The sequence below is a fragment of the Fragaria vesca genome, linkage group LG5 (assembly GCF_000184155.1).
Source record: "Fragaria vesca subsp. vesca linkage group LG5, FraVesHawaii_1.0, whole genome shotgun sequence".
Lineage (NCBI taxonomy): Eukaryota > Viridiplantae > Streptophyta > Magnoliopsida > Rosales > Rosaceae > Fragaria > Fragaria vesca.
In genome coordinates, this window is record NC_020495.1 from 2,518,272 (window position 1) to 2,534,165 (window position 15,894).

Consider the following 15,894-nt stretch of genomic DNA (forward strand, 5'->3'; position numbering starts at 1 on the left):
GAGAGAGAGAGAGTGATTTGGGGAAAGGAGGGAGGGGAGAGAGAACGAGAGAAATTGAGAAACTGATTTGGGGAAAAGAGGGAAGGGAGGGTAATTTAGATATAGAAAAAAAATAAACGGATGGATTTGGATCAAAAGGTGGACTTATGTGGGTAAAAAGTTTAAGGTGGATCTATAAGGGAAAAAATGTTGAAAAGAGGACTGTTGTGAAATTTTCTATATATTAATTACTTGGAAGACTATATACAATTATGCACTAACATTGGAAACAAAGCAAAGGACACTTCTTGTGATCACTCAAAACATTTCAAGTGAACTTATACAAAAGCAACTAGTAGTTCTAGTTCTAGTGGTTATCAAAATAAAACCTCAAAAAGACATCCACAAACAACTTTTTAACCGCTACTTTATTTTGGAGAATGAATATAAGAATATAAGATCACCATTAACATTCTAGCAGTATTTGTACAATTGCATCCATTGTTGGTCTTTTAGACCTATCTTCCTCCACACAGGAAATACCAATCTCAACCATCTTTGCTGCTTCGCTCCTGTTGTATTCACCATCCAACCTTGGATCCACCATTTCCTCTATCCATGACTCTTCTCCTAATAGTATTCTATGTTTCACTTCTCTGATAAACCTTGTCATCTCCGTTTCTATCTCCTCATCATCACCCTCCATCACCCAACTTGAAAGCCGAATACCCTTCACTATCTCTAGAATCATCACTCCATAACTGTACACATCAACTTTTGCAGTGATTGGAAGGTTGGAAGCCCACTCTGGAGCCATATAACCTTTTGTTCCTCTCATTTGAGAGAAATGTGAACCGCGGCTGCCTCTCTGAGATAACTTTGCAAGCCCAAAATCAGCAATCTTAGGCTCAAATTCACTGTTTAGGAGTACATTTTCAGGCTTCACATCACAATGTATAACCCACTCTAGACACTCATGGTGAAGATAGGCCAAACCTTTAGCTATCCCCAAAGCAACTTTAAACCTTTCTTTCCATGCAAGAAAACTTGAAGAGAACAAATGCTTGTCCAAAGATCCATTTTCGATAAACTCAGAGATCAGGAGCCTATGGTTATTCTCTGAACAGAATCCCCAGGTCCTCACTAGATTCATGTGATGGATTTTGCCGATTGTGGTTACTTCTGCCCAAAACACTTCTTCTGCATGATAAATTTCTTCCAATTTCTTGACAGCTACAACTCTTTTGTCTTCTAGAACACCCTTATACACTCTTCCAGAAGCCCCTCTTCCCAACTCTTCCTTGAAGTTCTGAGTTGCCTTCTTGAGCTCGGAATAGAGATACATTCTGAAATGACTTGAAATCCGACGGAAGTCATCATGCAAGGTGGGAGCTACAGCGCCATGTCTTCGGAAAAGTAGGCACCAACCTGATACTATGAAAAGAAATTCAACTGCACCAACTGCATAAGCAAAAGAATACAGATACACCCATCTCACCCTTTTGGTTGCTTTGTCATACATTGAAGCAGAACCTACTGTCACAGCCATGGTTTCATTGTTCATGCATGAATCAGTCACACTGAGGATCGGAGGTAATGATGTATTCACGCCAAGAGGTACTTTCAAGTATAAGGTGCCTCCGTAATACGGAGACTTGTGCCCATTGAAAAGAGCATCTTTTATGAAACACGAATTCATGGTTACTTGATCTACTTGCTTGTAACGAAATGCTTGACACCGGCAATCATCTATGCACAGTTTTCTGCAAGCTTCTAACGTGATGGAGGCATCTTTTTTGACATCAAATCCATAGAAGTCGGCATTTGGCATCTCTATGAATTTCACTGGGTCTGAGCATGTAAGGTTGAACTTAGGCTTGCAACCTTTGTTCCAGTCCGTTTTATCCAACACCTCATAGCCAGGAGGACATGAACATTTAGGCTCTGGTGTATAAACACAAATCCCATTTCTCCCACAAATCCCATGTATCCTACAATTCTGTGACAGAGCTTCCCATGTCACCACCCAAAACCCTGTGGCATTAAGACTATAGAGTCTCAAATTCCCATCATAATCCATAGTCAACCGCCTTTTTATCCCCAAACCCATGTCAGATGCACTAAACTCGAAACCATCACTAGACAAAAATCTACCCAAATCATCAAAAACAACAATTCTGCTACTGTTATAGTTTGTTCTACCATTCTTAAACGCATTATAATTAGGATCAGGCCAGTAAACGCTTGACATGTCAGGACCATCATAGACGAGCCTCAACACATTGTCACTATCAAAATTGAGATTATAAAAGCCACTACCAAAGTCACCCTTCCCTAACTTATTAGACACCAACTTCATGTCCTTGGTAAAAAGTTGGTTAGGGAGAAGAGTATGAGTTGGAAAATCAAAGCTTTGCCATAGAATTTCACCTTGTGGACCTCTGAGAACAAGGTTGCCAGAATTCAAAAGCTCAGCGCTTTCAGCAAGGTTGGCAGAGCTGGAGTTGAGGGTGGGAGACCAGACTTGAGTGCCATCCACATCTGTCAAGACCATGGAGCCATCTCGGGTCAGTGAGGCCTTGGATCCCAAGCCATTGACGGGTCGGTTTCTGTTGGCCATCCAAACTAAGGTTTTGTCCTTGGAGTTGGTAAACCAGATGGAGAACCAGTAGGCATTTGTGCCAACACCATAGAAGCCACATGTGAAAGAGTTGTCTGGAGAGGTCAGGAACTCTGATACACCATGTTTCACTGAGAGAGAGGAGCCTCTCTGTAATGTGTTGTGGGTCTTTGCAGTTGCAGAAGAGTGGAATAACAGAGTGATGAAACAGAAAATAAGAAAAGAAGGGAACTTTGGTCGTTGGTGATCATCATACCCCATTTCTGAAGTTGTGTCAAGTTTTGGTTGTGATTGTTCAACAACACAGAGGGAGTATATATAGAAGGACAGTGCCATTGTTGTCGAAGAGGATTGGAATTGCAGTAGACCAATGAAAATCCAAGACTTTGTCCCGCTTTCCCGGTCAACCGAAGCTTTAGCATCAAGGAAGAAAGTCAATATATTTACATGGCGTAATGTGGCCAACTCCGATTACAAAACACATTTCACATTCTGCAAATGCATTTGATAACAACAGCACTCATTTGATATAGAGATGTGTGCTTTTTACTGTGGATAAGAACTCTCGCTTTGGCCGAGTGGTTAAGGCGTGTGCCTGCTAAGTACATGGGGGTTCCCCGCGAGAGTTCGAATCTCTCTGGCGACGTTTACTTTTTTTTTTAAAAACTTTTGTTACTCACTCTGACTTTGAATCTCTTAGGGCGGGCGGCTTTCAGTTTATTTCATTTCTAAATAAAACCAACGGTGTTGATCAGTTACTCATTTTGACTTTGATAATAGCAAAACGCAGCCATCTTCTTCAACCACACACGCACTCCAACCTTAAACTTACTGACATCCTGCAACTCTCTCTATCTCAATGACTATTACTTGTGTTCAGTTTCATTGCAAAGTTCCCAACTTTGTTATCCCTCCACATTTTCTGGGTTCCTCTTCTTTCTTGCAAAGTCCCCAACCGAACCCACCACTAAGAAACAGAAACCCCAAGAGTTACACACAGAGAAGTGGAGACATAAGAGGTGGGATTGTCTGTGGGGTGATGTTTCCAGTTGACCCATGGGCACCCAACATTGATTCACAGAGCATAGCTTCACAGCTGTTTGCTGCTTCTTTGTTTCCGTATCTTGGTTTCTTGTACTTCCTCACCAAGTCCAAGACTGCCCCAAAGCTCACCCTTTTTGGGTTTTACTTCTTGCTAGCCTTTGTTGGGGCAACCAGTGAGTTTTCAGCTCCCTACCCTTTATTTTCTTTGTCTTTTTACATTTTCCTGTTGACTGTTGTATTAAGCTCCTAAGTGGGTTGTAAATTCCAATTAGCAATTCTTGAATCTCATAATTGATATTGAAACCATGACTCTTTTCTACATGGTGAATAAGTGGAAAGTTTAAATTGGACTTGCTCACTCTTTACACAATTGTCAAGTTGCTGGTAACTATTATATTTTCTACTTGGTTGATTTTTAATGTTGCTTATATATAAATTCAAAGACAGGTTCCTGGTAAAATTTGAAATCTGAAAGAATAATGCTTGTGTTTCTATCTAGCACATTGTAATATAGTTATAATCATGCAGGTGAATGGTCCTTTGATCAATTTATTTGCATGAGAAGGGGATATCACTCTTTCCTATACATGATTTTGTTTCAGCATGCTTTAGTTTTGACTGAAAATTTCATTGTCTGAACTCTGAACATATAGTTCTCGTTTAATTTGCCTTGCTTGTGTCAGTTTTTACTGTCAATTGCTGCCTTTCAACTCTGACATACTTCAATTTTGTTCTTTGCTTTCATGTCAATGCTGATCAGTCCCTGCAGGAATTTATGGTAAGTTTTCTCTGTCTGAGAATGTTGTACACTTCATAAGCAATTGAGTAAATGTATCAGTGCCTAACTGTCTTACTCTCTGTATGTGGCTCAACAGCAAAGGTGAACTACAGCACTTCCTTGGCGAATGTTGATTGGTTACATGGTGGGGCTGAGTCGCTTCTCACTCTAACCAACATATTCATTGTGTTGGGGTTGAGAGAAGCTCTGAGGGAAGCTAAAGCAAAAGAAGGAACGTCAGATCCTATTCCAGGGTTGAAAGAGGAAAAGAAAACTTCAATTTAGGTGCACGAGATATATTTTGCTTTTGTGTTCATTCCTATTGCGTTTAAATTCTCTAGTTAGCTTTCAGCCAATCAGCCTTATACTCTTTCTCTTCTGCTTTACAACAAGCCACTAAATGTATATGCCTTGTATCTATGCAGTCTGTTTTATGATGTTCTCCTGAGAAACCATAATCTCTCATTCAACATATATAAAGTGACAACCTTTTCGTTATTTTCATTGCTGAATATTGCAAGTAGAATCAAATTATTGTTTTTGTTCTTCCAATATCCCTGCTTTCTGTACTTGCGTATATGATGTGTTTGTATGTATGCAACTGCTGCTATATTGTGAACCAATTAGGAAGATTCAAGTGGAATTAAAAGAAAACTACTTAGAAAACTTGTTTTAATAATCAATCCTACACTTGGCCAACATCAGAAAGAAACTCTTATGTTTTACAAGTCTTCTTCCTCTCGTATAGTACATGGTTGATCCAAGACTTCTAACAATCTAGCAGCAACCTAAATGCTACTTATTTTTATCCTGAAACCTAAGTAGAATTATCAGAAAAATCCTGGAGTATCAAATGGGAAATTGGGGTCGAGTTCCACTAGATCCAATGGGAAATCCATGTCTGGGATTGGAGAATTGGTTCTGGAATTGGTGGCTGAGATTATCTCAGTGAGATCAGATCCTGAAAGTTGCTCATTTACTGCAATGTTTCTCATTTGGCTTGGTGGTGCCAAGTAGTAATTTGATTCGCCTGCAGCTGGAGATAGCAAAGGTTGAGAGAAATTGCCAAAGAAATTCTCATTATCAAACATTGAAGATAGGAAGTCATCTCCACTCGGCATGCATCCAAATGAAGTCGAAGTAAAAGAGAATGGAGATTCCATCATCTCTTTGTCTTCCAAATTCTCAGTGTCGACCCTCAGATTAGTTGGAAAGCTCATTTGAGTCACTTGAGACTGCTGTGGTTCAGAAACGTTCTCGCGCTTGTGTCTTTTTTGCTCTTGCTGTTCTGGTGATGGTGGTGGTGGAACTGAATTGCTGCCATGAGAGCAGGTATGCTTTCCTTTGTATGTGATTTCAAATATGGTTGGGTCTTCATCTGCTCTCTGCACTTGCTTTGTAGCCCAGCAGCTTTGTGTGTTCCTAAAGGTGCATCTATAATAGCTTCTGCAAATATAAGCAAAAAGGTTCATCATCAGATATCTTCATAACAGAGTGAAAACTATGCCTTTGAAGAGGTGTGTGTTTCTCCTTTTGTGGGTCAGTTCAAGTTTTACATAATAGGTGTGTTGGACTTCTTTTCTCATTGATGATTCTGATTTCCACTAGGTGTGTGTGCGTGTAATGGAAAGGGTACTATATCTTGCTTTTTTATACGTGGCATCAGTGAAGATTGCTGCAGATGATTGTATGTGTGAAATGGATTTTATAGAAGGATAAGATAAATATTTAAAAAAGAGACTGTTTTATTACCTAGGATATTTGGCTCCTAGAATATCTTTCTGCCCATATTTTCTCCAGCTGTGGCCGTCTTCCTGAGATCCTTCAATCCCATTCTCAGAGCTAACCCTTATGACATGGTCAGTCCATTTGGCCATGCTCTTTCTGCAAAAAGTGTAGCAGGAAGCATATTAGTTATCAATTAACATTGTTTTCTTGTTCATATTCTATGACTTGATATAGTCTAAAGTTACCTCTTTTTGGAGATTTCTTGCAGGTCCTGATGATCCTTGAAACTCATGTGGTTATAGTCATCACCACAAGGACTTGTGTTGGCAGACATACGAAAATCCTGAAGCACAGCCGATTGAGATGTCTGAGGCGAGCCACTCAACTGCAGTAGTAAGAGGGCCTTTTCGTATGAGGTCAATATCCTCTGCACTAAAAATTCCCTGTTTTCTGATGAAGCTGATGTTGCATTCAGACTCAGCCTTAACTGTTGTGCTAGCTCCATCCCTTCAATGATCTCCCCCACCAGTGACTTCTGCTCCCAGCTCTTACTAGCAGTATCCATTTCTGCAATTCTGTATCTCAACAGGGACTGTGCCGCAAACTATATCACAGAACTGAACTAGGTACGTATCTGAAACAGCACTATGCAGCTACAATATCAGCACATCATCATAATCTCGGATTTTCAAGAAGCAAAAAGCTTCAAACTTTGCAGCAAGAGTTGAAGAAGCCAACGAGATCTTGAGGACCCGGATTGTTTTTTAGAGGAAGAAGCTATGAACATGGAAGTAGCTTGCAAGGAACTGAGTTGGGCAGAGAACAGAAGAAGGGTATTGAGTATGTGAAGCTGCAGAGGCAAAGAGAGAGAGAGAGAGTGAGAGAGTTGTGTTTGAAATGAGAGAGTGAGGGGGTGTTGTATATATAGGTGCCTCTTTGGATTGGGAAGATAGAAAGTTGAAGCTTTGACGAAGAAACCGAGTTATTCAGCTCTGACTGGTCTTTGGTCATATATGCTGACCAGTTCTATATAATAATTCCTTTAACTTGTAAAAGGGTCTCTCACTCAGCACTCTCCTTTGCTCTCTACGATTCGTCGTTTGTGGAAATATGCATGATTGGGAAAGCTAGATAGTCAGAGATGCATGAGACTAAGAGCTTAGTGTTTTGCTATGAATTTTCAAACCGTATTCCGCGTTATTGTTTGGTAACACACTCACTTCTTCCCAGTACTGAGCAAACTGCAATAGTAAGAGGTTGTTGGGTTTTATTTTGCAAAGTATGATGTAAACTTTGACAGGGATTTCAACTCCCATTAAAAACACATTCCACTTATATTGTTGTTTAACTTGAGGATCTAGAACGTCTTCTGCAGCCGCGCTTTACTGGAGAATACAAGAATCACAAAGGTCTTAAGAACTTTGTACTGTTGAAACTATGTAGAATAATATCAATTATGCCATTTCCCACACATCAAAAAACTTTAAAATAAAACAAATAAGTTTGATGTAAGATAGATCATCGTTTACACATCAAACTCTCTTCTACATCCCTCGAACATGTGGGGTCCTTCTAGTCTAGTATATATTTTTCAAGAGGAATAGTAATATGCTTCTGTTATTTTTTTTTTTTTAATTCACTTACAAAGATTATGCGATATCAGCTCTTTTGTAGCAGTATGTTGGGTGACAGAGCACACACTCTAACCCGAAGAGGACCGTTACAACTGGGAGCCCACAGCCTGTCTCTTATCAGATTTTTTTTATTTATAATAAAAAGAAATTATATGAGGTGAGGAATAAGGACTACGCTAAAACCATTCCAACAACAAACCAAAACAACATTTCAAATGACATTGTTTATTCTACCCATAAAAACCAGACAATCCTCCCACTATAAAAACCTATAATTTGGAAAACCCAAATAATCCGCCTGCAATAACCCATGAAGCTTAGTAGGAGGATTATCATACAAAGTAAATAATACATTTGACAGCCCCAAGTTTGTCATCTTGTCAGCTACCATAATAGGATATATGTACGTAATAGGATGACGAAAGGGCAATAGAGATATATAATGTGTTTTGATTTGAAATCTAGTATAAACATCTGAAACAAAAATATTTAGTAACTACAAATGGAAATGTCAATGTTTTGAAAACAAAGATAAATAACCAAAATTTATTTTCAAAAAAAAAAAGATAAATAACCAAAAGAGAGAGAACAAAAAAATCGCTGCAGTTTTGGAGATGAATAATTAAATGGCAGTCTATCCGTTCATTGCTTCTTTCTGTTCTTTCTTCTGGCCGGAAAACGGCTCAGTATGTGTTAGTATCCAGAATCTCTCTATGTCTTCTGCTTTACGATCTGGAATCCGCCCGGCTATCAAATCCCACCTGCTAAATTCAATTTATTGTCACAATACATGATCCAATTTAGTTCAACTACTATCTGCGTTTCCAAACAATTAATGGTAAAACTTTTCCCAGATGCAGAAATGTGACAATTAGTCAATTACCGGTTACTTGGCTTACTTATATCTTCTCTTAAAAGTAATCTCTCACCTATCCTTTCTCATGTTTCTCACTCTCCCCCCTCGTTTCTGAGACCATAGAAATTGAAATATATAACAAAGTATATATGTTCCTTTTAGAAGACCAATTTTATAAACATAAACTCTGCTTGTCATACGTATGTAAATGCATTATCTCAAAATGGAATCACTATTTGCGTTTTGAGGTTCAACAAATCCCAGTTGTTAAATCAACAATCAATCAAGTCTCTATATTGACATCATGTACGAGGATTATGTGATTTCTGTCTAATCAATTACCAGATTCCTCAACGATTCACCTGGTTTGCTGATTACAGATATTTAACTTCAAAGACTTGATTGAAAACAAACGATTCACCTGGTTTGGAAATTGCTTTAGCATTAATAAGGCTGAAACTTGGAGCCATATATACCATATAGATTAATATTTGAACTACAATATTGATCAAAAGCTACACAAAGATCGATAATTTGATACACACACACATACATATAACCAAAACAACAATTATTACCTATCTCCAACCAGTCTGTGCATCCTGTTGATCAGATCTTTCTCTTGTTCACTCATCTTTACGAGCTTCCGCTCCATACTGCTTACTTCTGCGCGCCTTAACAATATAGAGTGAACATTCCATAGCTTACTTCTTAGTTCTTACTATAAAATTAAGAAAAAAAGAAGCGGTACGTAGTAGTACTAGACCTTCTGAGTTGCTGGAAGCAGTAGCACTAGTAGTACTAGAAATGGAAATGGTACTATTTTCAGTATTTTGTAGAAGATTATCCATATTCTGACTCATGCACCGACACAGAGAGCTACCTAGCTAGCTAGCTCATATAACAAAGAGATAAGAGATAAGAGAATAAGATTTTGCATGGTAAGGTGGTCGAGCAACTGGCTATATATATACGAGGACGTGTTTTAATTAACCAAAAGAGAAAAAGATTTTAATCAATGTTAACTTTTGCAATTGCCTAGCTGCTGCATGAACGACTGGTGCAATTGATTGACCTCAATCGATTGATCAGGCTCGTATATAAAATCCAGTTGACCGGTAGTTCTGTAGTTGTTGCAATTATTTTCTCTCTATGGGACTTGAACAGAATTCGATTAAATCAATGGACGAATATAATTCTGTCGAACTTGAACCGTTCATATTTATAACAGAAAAACACAGTTTTGAGTGCCTTAATGATAACTAAATTGGCTGAAATTTTACAAAGATGATTTATACATTAGTATTTAAATATTAGATGGTGAAAGATGTGAAAATTCGATTAAAAAGTTAGTTTAAAATAAAAATATACACCATAAAAATAAATAAAGACATATTTTCTAAGAAATAATCCTAAAATATGGACGTAGATTAAGTGGGGTATGGTTGGAGACTTGGATAGGCAATAATCCCAAATATTAAGGGTCCCCAGAGAGCCAGAGCCACTTGAGACATAGTCCAATTAATATATGATGCTGGAACATGACTTGACAGCTCTATATAAGCCTAATCATACGAAAATACGTTTTGACGTAGGGTTGCTGGATCTGGTATATAGTGATATTTCTTGGCAAATGGCAACAATTACTCTCAGTGGCGGAGCTTTGATCAGGCCTGAAGGGGTCTGACCCCCTTTGGGTTTTGCAAAGTTAAAGTTTAGGTGCTTAGTTAGCTAATTATCATTAAAATCTGTTTAATTATATCATTAAACCCTTTTTAAATTTTCTACCTATCAATTAATCTTGAATGATAAATCAATTATATTAAGAAATGTATCTATAAAATTGATTGGTATTTATGTCTTACCAATCGAAATTGTTAAGATAATTTATTTCTTTTAATTAGTAAACATGAAAATTAATGAATTTACCAAAAATAAAAAATGTGAAGTATTAAGTGATGCGTAAATAACTACTTTCTTCATTCGTACACTTTTAACGTTGCACGAGTTTATGAGATGTATATAATAAAATTTTGCTTCATTTAAAGATGATCAAATTAAATATCGAGTCAGGTAACTTTTTACAAAATTTTAATACACACTTATGTTATAATGTTTGGACCCCCTAAGGTTCAAATCTTGGCTCCGCCACTGATTACTCTTCATGTCATGCTTGTGTGCGTGTGTGTTTGCTTGTGTTTGATCAAAAGGAGACCTTCTTAAAATTGAAAGATGAGGATGTTTTTACTTTTACCATATATTTTGAGTTTGAGTTTTTGACAATATTAGTTCTAAATAACAAAATTATTTTTATGCCGTTTAATTATTTAGTGAATTCACAAGTTCAAATATTAATAACAAGAAATATTATTTTTAGAGACTTACATAATACATTTAATCATTTTCGCAAACACTATGTAACCACAGATATCACTAGGATAAATGTTAAGAGGCACATTTATATATGTTGGTGTTTATTTATTCATTTATTATACATAATACATATATAGTGCGTGGCATGTATCTCTTCATTTCCACTCATGACGACCCGTTTTGATTCCCATGGCTGATCATGCATGCATTTTGTTCTGCAATTTTCAATCAAAACAAATGTCAAAATAAACAAACAAACAAGAACTGCATGTGTACCAGTATATGCGTATATGCGATGACTAAATTACCTTGTGTTTGCGGCAGTTGCCTTCGTTGTCACTGTCGCTCTCACTGTCGTCACTGCAGCTGCTATCACCAGAAATCCTATCCTTGATCTTCTGAAACAGATTTCTGCCGTCTCTCTCCTTCATGTGGCGATCACCTCTAGTCTGCTTGGTCTTTCCATTGCATGCAAGCACCCCATGATCAGTAGTACTACCTACGTGGTGCTTCGGGCCGCCCAAGCCCTGGTGTTCGTCAGAGGTCTTGTAGGTTACGGTTTCGCTGTAGCATGCAGTGGTGGTGTGTGGTTGTCCATGCATACGATGACCTCCTCCTTTCAAGAAGCCAGCCATCTCAGACACCTTTTGTCCCGGAGATGAGCTCTGGTTGCTGCTAGGCTTGTGGCATTTTTGCTGGCATGCCTCATTGGTAGGCCTGTGGCATTGGATTGAGGCCATGCTACTGAGGATTTAGTTAAGGGATCGAAACGAAAGGGTAATTTTAACTTTTAAGTTCTTGAGCTTTTGGATCGATCGCTTGCTTGGTGTTGAAGGCATGCCGCATGCAGAGTGAAGCTCTTATGTAGGCATTTGAGGACTTGGTGGGATTCATTCTTATATCACTATCACCCTTGTAGAATCTGCTTTTGCAGAACAGTCAAAACACCCTTTATTCCTTGAGATATAGAGGGTTCCGGTAATCATCAGGCACACGCCTTTTCTTTCTTCAAAATCCACAGAATGATGAGTCAAATGTGATCAATTCTACCGTTGCTGTCGATCGATGCCTCTAGAGTATGAATTTCATTATAATTGACATAAATCCTTACAGAATTGCATTTCTTATATATTGTGAAATCATAAGAACCAAGATTGGCTACTGACCTACTGTACTCATTGAATAACGATCCTCCACGAGTCACAACCCAGCTGCTTCCGGAGGTTGATCACTTGATCATTCCCGTCCCTGCATAGTGCTTTCAATATGCAGAGGACATATTCTCCACATTCTAAATACTTTGCAAAAGGCAGATTCAAAAGATGATAAGATGAAAAGCAAAGGGAATCCAAGCTCTAGATCGCGTAGACAATGCCAATAACCACTACTAAAAGAATAAATGCTATTAACCATCAAGAAATGCAAAAGAAAATTAAAAAGAAAGATGGCCAAACCATTGCCTATAAAAATGCAAGAAACCCCAAGAGAGTAGAAGTTTAGAACTCTCACTTTCCATGGCCTCATTGCAGAACTACAAACCTTTTCGAGACAAAGAGAGTCCAATGAGCCAGTTCTACAGTACTAATCAGCTATGATCATGATCATAGTGCTGGGAAGAGGATCACAATCGGTGATTGTGTTGGGGACACTGTTTCGCGTGGATCCTGTCAACTACAAAATAATTGATCTTCTAGTTTTTTCTTTCAAACTCAAATTATTGAACCTGATTCTGACATGCATGTTGTATCCATTATAAGAGATGATATCTCGGTCATATATATCCTGTCCCACTATATATAACAAATAACATGTGATGCATGCTTTTCTTTAAATAATGCAAGTATCAGAAACGCTAACCAATGAGTAGAAAGAAATCAAGAGACCTAACAGCTAACATGTCGCCTCTTGACCTAGGGTTTAATACCGTGCGCCGGTGCCTCTGGTATACGTACATCGGAGATTACTGTTGGTGGAGATTGTCAGCTAGGTATAGGGCACATCTGGTTTGGCCCGACCGATGGAGGTGGTGTGCTACCACTCACCGATCTGCTTATAAGTTATAATGATCGAGGGAGCCTTAATCTTTTACCTAGTATGAGTAGGAGACCACAAAAGGGTTCCCCATGTTGAAAATCTACCATGGGCATGATTTGATAATTGAAGAACAAGAAAGCTAAACTAATCTCTGAAACAAAGAAAAGAAGAGAAAGAAAGTAGTACTTGATATTTTCTGGTTATTGATACAAGACACAAGAAGAGAAATCAATTATTAACTTGAGGAAAGGTACTGGAAAAAACTGTCAAAACTGACTTGTTCTCCAGCACAATAATATGGACGGGACCGTCTTAGACGTGAACTGGGCCTATATTGGATTGGGCCTATATATATACTCTTAACACCCCAATCCCTCTCAAAAGCCTTAGACTCTGCTATCTGTTGTATTAGATTTGTTTTGCGTGTTTTTACGAGTTTTATTGGTCGTTCAAGGAATGGATCAATGGAATAACATTCCTAGTCGGACAAAGAAATAAGCATTTAAAACTAGAAACAACTTTTTATTTCAGATACGTACATTCTTTCATATAAATCCAGATTTATTGCTCATAGCCGCAGCCAACAGGAGGAAGAGGACACAAACTCAACAAAAGACCAAATACGAAAAGGCTTATTCAAAAGAAGCAGAGCTTGTTTGGCAACTAATCTAACCATTAAGACCAAATAGGGGATTCATAGTAGCTTCAGTCCGAGTTTGTAGAACGTTGGCAGTTGGCTTCCAGGCTTCCAACGATAAAATGTGTCTAACCAAGCCCTCCAAGCATTCATACGAGGAGCCACCTGGTTTGAAGCAAAGATCTGCCTTCTCCTTTAGGTTTGACATATTTTGTCTGATTTCTTCACCTTCTTTCTCCACCATTAGTCTTCTAATTGTTTTCTCAATCTCACCTCTTTCTCTCCCATGCTCCAACTGCAACCCAACTTTCCAAACATCACTCACATACCGAGCATTTATCATTTGATCAGCAGAACATGGCATACAGATCATAGGAACCCCTTCACTGATACACTCTAGTGTAGAGTTCCAGCCGCTGTGAGTCCAAAAGGCTCCGACTGCTGAATGTGCCAGCACTGCTTTCTGCGGTGCCCATTTCACAATGTGGCCCTTCCCGTACAAAGTTTCGAGCAATTTATCAGGCAACGCTTCAAGCCATTTCGAACCCTGAACAAACTCGGATCTAACCACCCACAAAAACGGTTGGTTGCTATTGGCTAGACCCCAAGCTAGCTCCAAAAATTGCTCTTCACTTATTGTAGCAAGGCTCCCAAACCCAACATAGATAACAGAATTTGGTGCTTGGGTGTTGAGCCATGAAATACAACTCTGGTCTTGTGGCAAGTTCAGTGTGCAACCTGGTCCTGAAGAACCAGTTGTAGGGAAAGGCTTATGAAATGGACCAACTCCAAAAATCGGAGCGGATAGCTCATCACGAAGTCTTATAAGCGCCTTTCCTTCGATATCTTCAAAAGTGTTGATAATAACTCCATGTGAAGCATTCGCTTCATCGATCAAGCGACTGGCGGTCATTTGAAAAAACTGTTCTGGATTCTGCTTGGTTTTGATAGTTGGAAGATCTTTCACTTTCAGAGGCGGAAACTCTTTCACCGGCTCTTCTAGTTGAGAATCTAATGCCAAAACAAAAGGTCAATCTATGAAATCTGTCAAAGAATAATGATATATGTATGTTATAATTGAAGCACCAATCTAATGCCAAATGGTCAATTGTTCCAGATACAGAGTTCAAAGTGATATATGTTACCTTGTTTAGGGTAGTAACCCTTTTCACGCATAAGAGGGAAGGCAATATAAACAGCCAAGGAAGAAGCACCCCCAGTCCTTAGCAGTAGCCTTGGTAGCTTCAAACTCTCAGCAAGAGATTGAGTGAAGTAGAAGCGATATTCGGTGATCAAACAAGCAACTGGCTCTTTCGAATCATCAGATAGCAAGCTGATCAAGCATTCCTTGAGTGGTTCAGCACATTTCTGATCTAAAAGAGTCAATAGATGGGCAATGTCCTTTGTGGATGCCTCGCTTTCAGACAAGCCTTCATCGATCAAGTGAAAGGTTAAGTGCGGATAGCTTGAAGGGTTGAGTTTGTTGAAGTGGGTGTGGACTATGGTTATGGAGAAGCCTTTGAAATGTAGAAGGTTGGCTAGCTCTAGCATCGGTATTACATGACCTGGAAGAGGTACTGGGAAGAGTATCAATCTCCTACCCTTGCTTTGCTCCATCGCAACTTAATTCAGACCTCGATGATGAGAGAGGTTAAACTTTTTTGCAATATAGATGAAACCAGTCACTTGCTCAACTGCTTCACATGTAGTCCACCCAACCGAATCAGTGAAGATCACATCAGATATATTAAATATAAAACACAGCCTGTAATAAAAACATGATTTTTCCTCCTATTATTATATATATTCGTAACTGTAGCTAGATTGATTAGTTTAACGGTTCATGATTGATTGTATAATGATGGCAGGTGGCTTTGAATTGCCATGTCCCGGTTTCTGTACAGATAGTGTTTGTCTTGAAATTTTGGATCCCTAATTTCACAAACTGAGCTTGAATTTCTAGTTAACTAAAAGTTTAAACCAATTGTTTTACGTGTTCTGTTACATACACCTACAGATTGACTATGTACTCAATGTAAACTATCTCCAACATCATACCATTATAAATAATCACATAAAACTCATTAATTATAGACCTAGGCCAGAAGCCCAAAGAAAATCAAATTCTTCTTATACTGTGTTCAACACAAAAGCAGCAAGAGAAGAGAGTTCATACTTAATAAACAGGATGCAACAGTTGAAGTTACATTG

At 38.5% G+C, this 15,894-nt stretch overlaps 6 protein-coding genes and 1 non-coding gene across 7 annotated transcripts; 2 read left to right on the plus strand and 5 right to left on the minus strand.

The window, feature by feature from the left end:
- Positions 1-445: 445 nt before the first annotated feature.
- LOC101309549 (putative receptor protein kinase ZmPK1-like) lies at positions 446-2,860 on the minus strand. Its single transcript, XM_004300818.1, has one exon. It carries the CDS (start codon positions 2,858-2,860, stop codon positions 446-448), a length of 2,415 nt encoding a protein of 804 aa, XP_004300866.1.
- Positions 2,861-3,163: 303 nt separating this feature from the next.
- On the plus strand, positions 3,164-3,245 carry TRNAS-GCU. The gene has a single exon. It is a non-coding gene; the product is annotated as a tRNA-Ser (tRNA).
- A 120-nt stretch (positions 3,246-3,365) lies between these two features.
- Positions 3,366-4,918, plus strand: LOC101310699. The gene is made up of 3 exons (XM_004298843.1): positions 3,366-3,816; positions 4,404-4,421; positions 4,519-4,918. The coding sequence occupies exons 1-3, from the start codon at positions 3,459-3,461 to the stop codon at positions 4,704-4,706; spliced, it is 564 nt and encodes a 187-aa protein (XP_004298891.1). The 5' UTR covers positions 3,366-3,458; the 3' UTR covers positions 4,707-4,918.
- A 114-nt stretch (positions 4,919-5,032) lies between these two features.
- LOC101310412 (probable WRKY transcription factor 53-like) lies at positions 5,033-7,043 on the minus strand. The gene is made up of 3 exons (XM_004298842.1): positions 6,395-7,043; positions 6,174-6,305; positions 5,033-5,867 (listed from the first exon to the last, which is right to left on the minus strand). Exons 1-3 carry the CDS (start codon positions 6,712-6,714, stop codon positions 5,252-5,254), a joined length of 1,068 nt encoding a protein of 355 aa, XP_004298890.1. The 5' UTR covers positions 6,715-7,043; the 3' UTR covers positions 5,033-5,251.
- A 1,374-nt stretch (positions 7,044-8,417) lies between these two features.
- On the minus strand, positions 8,418-9,490 carry LOC101309839 (transcription factor TRY-like). Its single transcript, XM_004300819.1, has 3 exons — positions 9,406-9,490; positions 9,218-9,305; positions 8,418-8,544 (listed from the first exon to the last, which is right to left on the minus strand). Exons 1-3 carry the CDS (start codon positions 9,488-9,490, stop codon positions 8,418-8,420), a joined length of 300 nt encoding a protein of 99 aa, XP_004300867.1.
- A 1,648-nt stretch (positions 9,491-11,138) lies between these two features.
- Positions 11,139-11,660, minus strand: LOC101310991. Its single transcript, XM_004298844.1, has 2 exons — positions 11,321-11,660; positions 11,139-11,227 (listed from the first exon to the last, which is right to left on the minus strand). The coding sequence occupies exons 1-2, from the start codon at positions 11,645-11,647 to the stop codon at positions 11,210-11,212; spliced, it is 345 nt and encodes a 114-aa protein (XP_004298892.1). The 5' UTR covers positions 11,648-11,660; the 3' UTR covers positions 11,139-11,209.
- Positions 11,661-13,697: 2,037 nt separating this feature from the next.
- Positions 13,698-15,300, minus strand: LOC101311278 (UDP-glycosyltransferase 76F1-like). The gene is made up of 2 exons (XM_004298845.1): positions 14,829-15,300; positions 13,698-14,694 (listed from the first exon to the last, which is right to left on the minus strand). The coding sequence occupies exons 1-2, from the start codon at positions 15,298-15,300 to the stop codon at positions 13,715-13,717; spliced, it is 1,452 nt and encodes a 483-aa protein (XP_004298893.1). The 3' UTR covers positions 13,698-13,714.
- Positions 15,301-15,894: the final 594 nt, after the last annotated feature.